We start from the raw sequence: 8,188 nt of genomic DNA, 5'->3' as shown, positions 1-8,188 counted from the left end.
GGAGACGACGTTGGCATGTGTGCCATCCGTCGAATTAGTTCGATTTCACTTGCCTCAACAGGTCTTCGCAAGCGGAGTTTAGTGTCCAACGTAGGAAGGTAAACATCCTGGCAGAGGCCTTGGATTTAGGTCTCACTTGGCTTGCCAGGTCTTCTCACGCACAGCATATTTCCAAAGATCTTGGTCAGAAGTCATTACCTCGGTGAGGCCCAATGTTCAAAGGTCGTGCCTCACCACCTCATCCCAGGTCTTCCTGGGCCTACCTCTTCCACAAGTTCCCTCAACTGCTAGGGTGTGGCACTTTTTCACACAGCTATCCTCATCCATTCTTGCCACATGCCCATACCATCGCAGATGTCTCTCTTGCACACCACAGCTGATGCTTCTTAGGTTCAAGGTACTTACACTCTGTCTAGTATGCACACTGACATTACACATCCATCTGAGCATACTGGCTTCATTCCTTGTGAGCCTATGCATGTCCTCAACAGTTATGTATATATGTGTGTGTGAGTGTGTATTAGGGTGTTCAGAAATTAATTGCTTTTTACCAGAATGTAAAGCAATGTAAACTATGTTTATTTAAATAGTTTTAGTCAGGAATGTAATCTCCATCATTTTCAATGACTACAGCCCAATGGGAAAGTAACTTTTTTATGCCACGCTCAAAGAAACTTATTTTTCCTCCTGAAAAAAGTTTAAAAGACTGTTTTCAACTTCCTCTTTTTTTCTGAATGTTTTGCCTCTTGTAAAATGTTCTAGTGATTGGAACTGATGGAAATCCATTAGTACTACATCAGATAAGTATGGAAGATGTGCAAGAACTTATTTTCTTCTTATTTTTTCTTGGGCTTGTTTTGAAGAGTGTGGTCATACAATGTCATACTGGAGAATAACACCTTTTCTGTTTATCAAAGCTGACTACTTTCAACCTAATTTTTCATTTACACAATCAAGTTGTTGGCAAAGACATCTGCATTGATGGTCCTTCCATGTTTCCGTAGCTCATAATTGAAGATAACTTTTGTGTTCTAGCAAACACAAAGCAAGGATTTTTGTGGATGGAGTTCTGGTTTTGGTGTTGGCACTGGCCACTCATTACATGATAACCTTTGTCTTTTCCATTACCTGTTGTGATGCAAAACCCATTTTTCATCAACTGTAACGATGCCCTGCAGATGGTGGAACATTGTGTCTGGTTCTCAAGCATAAGCTCATGAGGAACCCAAATTACCTCTTTGCATGAGATGTTTGTGGATAGTTGAACATGATACATCAAGTTTTTGCACCAAATCTTTAGTGCTTTGACGCAGATCTGATTATATTAGTCTCATTCAAAAAGTCATCTTTCAGAGTACGTCGTTATCCAAAGTGAGGCTTGTCAGATATGTCACAATTCTTAGCTTTAAACCTTTTAAACCACAGCTGATGTTTACAGAGTGGGGCAGAAAAGACGTACATTTTTGAAAAATTCACAAAATCATTAATTTTAGCTACAAACAAATTTCACATGGAACTAGCTTACCAAAAAGTGGAATTCAAGCTAGATGGAACTTACACCCAAAAGCTAAGAGCAATCTTAAACATGTCTTGGAGAACTCATCTCATGAAAAACAGCTGTATGGAGATCTGCCTGTTTCTACTATTACAAAGGAAAGGTGCTTGCTCTTTGCAGGACATAGTTGGTGAAATAAACAAAAGAGTTGGCAAGTGACCTACTGCTATGGATGCCAAACCATAACTGTACTCGAGCTGGTCATCCAAACACAACGTAATGTAGATCAACTTACCAGAGACACTGAATACCTCCCTCAACTAATGCAGGACGGAGATGGATGGTGTGCATGAGTTAAAAATGTCCAGTCAAGCTCAACCAGTTGATGATGAACAAAGGCATAAATACACAAAATCTTTCAAGTAATTGACTGGTGCTTTATTGTATTGACCCCCTCCATCCACTCTCAGGATGAAAACAAAGATGATAAGTGAGGTTTAAATTCAGAACATAAAGGTACAAAAGTACTACAGAATATTTAACCATTACCCTTGAGATTCAAGCAATTCTGTTGTTACCAATTATACTCACATTACTCTTTGATCTTTTCTTTTAAGTCGGGCATTTTTTCCTATTTTTCTAGGTCATAATTTTTTTGTTCTATTTCCTCCTAAACAGTTACAGGAGCATAAATCACTTTATAGTTGTACCAGAGAGAAAAAAAAAAAATCAAATTTATTCAAACAATTCATGCCAACTAAATTTGTAAAATTATCTAGTTGTTATTTTTAAAAAAATGTGAAATAAAATTTCAGAGAAAACACTTATGTTAGGAGGGTACAATTAATTAACTTGACTAGTTAGGAAGAATGAAAAATTAAGTTAACCCCTAGTAAACTAATTATCACAAAGTATTTTATCCAGTACTCAACTGGTTATGCCACTGACCTTAAAAAAATATATAAAGAAATAAAATCAGGTTTCGAAACAAATAATACTAAAAATATTTATCTAATTACCAGTATATTTACATAATATAATTTACAAACAACATTTTTTTTTCTCACTCTACAGTTATTTAAATTTCTTTATCAAATAGCTGTACATCAAATCAGAACCTTTGACAGGACACAAGCTTTCTGTCTCAGTGCTGCTTTTCCTTCAGCATACCATGCACATATGTATATGCATTCACATCTACTGCTAGTCTTTTCAGAATATTCATTTTATGAATTATCATCAGCTGATATGTGAACAGTCCATAGACGTTTCCTCTTGGTGTATTGTAGTTACTTCAAACTACTGTATATTTAACACAGTAAATTAGATGGACAATTCAATTTTGCCTTGTTTTTCTTTACCAACGGAAATGAGCATATGCTTTATTGGCTTCACATTGCCGGTGAAGTTCTTGTTTCTTCAGTATCGTCCGTCCCTATAAAATCAGAAAGACATACATAAACTTCTTATAAAGAACTTGATTTTCTTTACACTTTCCTTCATACTCCTAACACCATCACCTGTTGCAAACATTTAGACTAAGTCTCAGGTTCCTTCTCCAATGACATTTTTCTCACAGATATTCAGGTTGAGATCAACCATAACAATTTACCAGTTTAGGAGGGCCTAAACTTATTTAAAAAAAGAGAAAAAAATGTTTCTTTTAAGCTTTAATATATTAAAGCTTAGAACTCCAGTCTTTGTAAATCTTATTAAAGAAACTGTTGATATTGAGTGAAAGTGGCATGACACTAAGATGCATTGCTATGAATTCAAATCTTTGTAATTCTTTTATAGTATCCCAAAGCAAGGCACATAACTATGTATTTCAGACAAGGGAAGTAACCCCACTAAACAAATACTTGCAACAAGTAACTAAATAATTTACATTCATTTTTACCAGTGATAAAACGGAAGTAAAACAGTTTTATAAAATCAGTGTTACTGCTATTAAGAAAGATTAAAGCAATTAGAAAAGGAAGTAAACATATATTTTATTAACTTAGAAGATAGGCACTGAACACCAAACACAAAAATATTCTTAATTGAAATTTCCTTCTTGGGGAAAAGAAATCAAAAAATCTGGCAGCAATTGTTAGCAACACTCAAAGTGAAGGACAGATAATTTCAAGAATTAGTTTTAAATTTTAGCACAAGGCCAGAAAGTTCGGTGCAGGGGATAAATCGATTACACCAATGCGTGATTGACTGGTACTTATGAAAGCAAAGTCAGCCCCATTGGAATTTGAACTTAGAATGTAAAAACGGGCGAAATGCAGCTAAGTATTTTGCCCAGTGAGCAAACAATTTTGCCTTAGTATAATTTCAAGAATTTAAGAATTAAATTCTTGAGTTAATTTACAAATATCAAGAAAGGACAGCCTTATCCTTTTGCAAACAAGAGACAACTATGAGCATGCTTTGGTCTATTAGACCTCATCAGCACAGTATAATCAAACCTGAAAATCATTTGATTTGATTAAATTTTTATAAATAGAAAGAGTTACAAGTACTTTTAGCCTAATATAATTTACATAATGAAAAATAAAATGAACTAAAGGAAATAAATAACATGGATGATTGGCTGAATTACCTTAGCTGATGTTTTCTTAATTATATTTTCTTGCAATTAATCTAGCTTATTTAAATTTTACTTAGTTAAACAAATAGAAAAAAATTAAAATAAGTATGACATACCTCATAATTATAAGCAGCTAAGATTTCTATAGATAACTTATTTGACATCTTCGCTTTCCACTCTTTATCACGACAATTCTGGACCAACCATTTCATTGCCAGAAATGTCTGCCTTTTTGGAGGACAGCATACTGGGACCTAAAATTGTTTCACAAAAACAGACATTGAATCAACTCAAATAGATTGCTACTAACTTGTCCAAGACAGTTCAATAAGTGTTATGAGCAGCAAAGAGATAACAGCAAGGTAGCAGTAAATAACAGAGACACACCAAAATAATAAAATAGAATGATATCACAAGATAGTAAAGTTTCTCCCTATTTAACAGTAAAAATAGAGTCTACTGAATAAATAACAGGATACAGATTTTCTCTCATAAAAAATCAAGCTCTATCATGGAGCTCTTGAAAAGTTTAAACTTTCTTTTATTTTAAATTATATATTTGTTAATCTTCTAATACATTATCAAATCTAATTTCGTTTGCACAAATATCTGGATGGTATTAATCTGAATGAAATTAGTTTAAATTTGAAAGAGAAATAAAGCCATGCTCTAACAGATCAAGTAATACATCAACCTTTGTACTGTTTTGCCTGTATGCATATATGTTGTGTCTAAACAACAACCTGCTCTTTCTACGTTTACAATATAACCAACAAATCATACAATCCTGATACTTTCAAATATTTATGTGTTATTCTACTCACTCATAACATGACCATACTCTGTGGTCAATGATTTTTTTAATTTAGTCTAAGGAGATATGTAGCCCATAACATTTGTAAAACCTATCTGATATGATTACTGATCAACCCAAACTCCTGAACAGTAAAAAAGCAAAGAGAAGTTGGCTACAATTCATGATTCAGCAAGGGAATTGAGAGTGAAACAATAACAATTATCTTATTCTTTCATTGGTTTCAGCTATTGAACTTTTTGGCCATGTTGGGATTTTACTTTCAAGTCTCGGCAGCTGGTACTGTATAAACAGCATATAACTAAATATTTTATCAACCTCAAAAGGAGCAAAGGCAGTTTGTACTAAGAATGTAAAGGTACATAGCCAAATACCATACATTATTATATTGGCCAACATTTTCTGATCCTACCAAATGACAAGAGTAGGAGGGCTTGGGTGGACAGACTAAACAGCTTATCAGTTCTGAAAAGCGATTATTATAAAAGCTTCTAACCTTTGCATTGAAATGATACATTCCAAATTAATAACTGTTTTAAGCTACAACAATAGTACATAAAAACCTTGACAATGTTATAGTTGCAAAAACTGTTCATATTTCAAGATCTTCAGCTAACATGTTTCTAGAAAATATTCATATAAAATAAAAGAATGGCAGAACCTAGTCTTATTTTCATAGATAGCTATTATGTAAATACAGATCATAAAGTAGTTTGTTAAAGTAAGCCCATATTTGATGCAGAATATAAACCATTGTAAAGTAAAGCCATTTCTATCCCCATACACAATATTTTATGTTTCAAAAACATAGTGAGGATGGGGAGTGAAACTGGTCGGCCCTAAAAGTGATCAAGAAGCCTTGTAATAAGATACGTACAATAAGAATTTGCAAAATATCTCTAATATTTAACATATAACTATGTTTAGATAAAATCTTAACAAAGTAATCAAAGAAGGATAAACTGTCTTTATACTTACATTATATCGAACACCACCTTTGTGCACCTTCATTAGATATAGAACTGGTTTGCAATTTTCAAGGGCTTCATGAAATATTGTAACTGGGTTTAACTCAATTTCAGTTTTTACTTCGTCTGAGGCTTTATGATATTTTTCTAACTGGGATATTTTTATGCTCTCCAACATCTAAAATAAATTTACATTTTTTAATCCATTTTCCTATGCTGACATAAGAGGGGTAGTTTTTTTTGCACATTTAAACATGTGTATATTGTCTGAGATAGTATATTTACAAATTGATGTACTTTTTGCCTTAACTATTAGGAAACTTGTAGATTTGAGCTCATAATAAGGTAGTCAATAGTCCAACATTACATATATGTGGGGGTTTTTTACATTGTCAAATGTAAATTCTGGGTAACTGCTACATACATGCACATTCATATGATGAGCACCCACCTGATATATCAAGACACGTAAATACATTTACATAAATACAAACATACAGATACAGCTATTAAATGCCAAATATTGATTTTTGCTCCATTTTAAGATCACAGACCATGTTTCACTGCCATGTAGCATAGCTGTTCACACATAAGAATCATACAATCTGTCTTTCACTCAGAGAGAGAGGCCCTTTGTTACCAGCAGAGATAGGAGCTCTCTGAACTTTGCCCAGCTTAATTTTATTCTCAGAGTTATGCTCTTGGAGCATCCACCTCCACTAACTTGGTCACCTAGATAATAAAAGCTTTCTACTACTTCTAGCTTGCCCTCCTGGTAGTTAATGGAGACTATTTTCTGCGTTTATTTTACCTGCGTATCTTCCACACACAAAAACTAGCTTCCCTGTTAACAATCCTCTGATATTGCTGCACCTTTTATGTGTCCAAAGCTTACATCAGGTGCATCTTATGGAGTTTCTAACTACACCTTTTCTACAGATCGAGCAGGGCCATTTATCTGAAGGGATTTGTGATTTGTCTCCCATCCTACTTACTAAGACTTTGGTTTTTGCTAGGTTAATTCTAAGGCCCTTTGATTCTAGACCTTGCTTCCATACCTAGAACTTCTCTAGTTCTGGTAGTAATTCAGAGTAAGGTCATCAGCTTAGCGGAGCTCCCAGGGGCAGCCTGTCTAAAATTCCCGTTATTGTCTGGAGGACTTGATGAACAAGATGGGGCCGAGCACTGATCTTTGGTGAACCCCTACTTGCACCCTGAATTCTTCGCTATACTCATTGCCAACCCTCACCTTACTGGTAGCATCCCTGTACAGGGCTTGTACAGCTCTCACCAACCACTTGTCTATCCCTAGGTTCCACATTGACCACCAGATAAGAGATCAGAGAACCCTGTCAAAGTCAACAAAGGCCAGGTACAGAGGTATATCTTTGGCTATGTATTTCTCCTGCAGCTGCTTTACCAGAAATATAGCATCAGTGGTGCTTCTCTCTGGTACAAAACCAAGTTATATCTCATCTAGTCTAACTCTCTTCCTAATTAGTTGGGCTATGACTCTCTCCGTAACTTTCATCACCTGATCTAACAATTTGATACCTCTGTAATTATTTTTCAGGCATCAACTTTACCTTGGTAGCAATTGACTATGGTGCTACTACACCAATCATTGGATATGACTCGTCGTGAACCACCTGATTTACAATATGAGTGACTAGACCATAACCCAACTGCCAGATATTTTAAGCATCTCAGCAGTGATTCCTGATGGATTGGGGAGGGGGGGCTTCCGATTTCATATCCTTAATTGCTTTATCTACCAAGGAACTGTCAATTTGGGTAGCTGATCCCTCAATTGGGTCAACATTTGCCAGACACTCCTCCTCCCATTCATTCTTCACGTTCAGTAGTCTTTCATAACGGCATTTCCAAGCCTCTTTCTTTACAGAATCATTAAATGCAAATGCACCATCATCCATGCGGACACATTTCTCTCCTATGACATCACAATTTTCTTTCACACCTGTCTTGCAATCTGAAACACTTCAGTTCTTTGGTCCTCACATCACTGAACATAGGCAAACTTTTCTGCTTCTTCCTTGGCTAGATATACCTGTCTCTTAACTTCCCTTCTGACTATCTGATACAGTTCCCTGCTACCCCCACTCTTCCAGACCTGTTTCTTTGCTCTAATGGCCTTGTCTACCACACTGTTCCACCACTATGTTACCCTAGGTCTGGACGGGACTTTGCACCAGCTACAGATTTGGTCTGTGGCACTCAGCAAGCTATCCCGCAGGAATTCCCAGTTGCCCTCTATGTCGCAAGTCTGTAGTTCCTCCTCCCTCTCATCAAATTTCTCAATTAAGATGTCC

General features: G+C 35.5%; 1 protein-coding gene across 1 annotated transcript in view; it reads right to left on the bottom strand.

The window, feature by feature from the left end:
- Positions 1–1,911: 1,911 nt before the first annotated feature.
- LOC106878433 (28S ribosomal protein S7, mitochondrial) overlaps positions 1,912–8,188 on the bottom strand; it is a 14,789-nt gene continuing 8,512 nt past the window's right edge. The window contains exons 4-6 of the mRNA XM_014927643.2: positions 5,869–6,036; positions 4,193–4,330; positions 1,912–2,930 (exon numbers count right to left, since the gene is read on the bottom strand). Coding sequence (XP_014783129.1) covers positions 2,853–2,930; positions 4,193–4,330; positions 5,869–6,036 — 384 coding nt within the window. The 3' untranslated portion in view covers positions 1,912–2,852. The remainder of the gene's footprint in view (positions 2,931–4,192; positions 4,331–5,868; positions 6,037–8,188) is intronic.

The sequence above is a fragment of the Octopus bimaculoides genome, chromosome 5, assembly GCF_001194135.2.
Source record: "Octopus bimaculoides isolate UCB-OBI-ISO-001 chromosome 5, ASM119413v2, whole genome shotgun sequence".
Taxonomy (NCBI): domain Eukaryota; kingdom Metazoa; phylum Mollusca; class Cephalopoda; order Octopoda; family Octopodidae; genus Octopus; species Octopus bimaculoides.
Note: the sequence above shows the minus strand (reverse complement) of the source record. Positions and strands in the feature narration are given on the sequence as shown.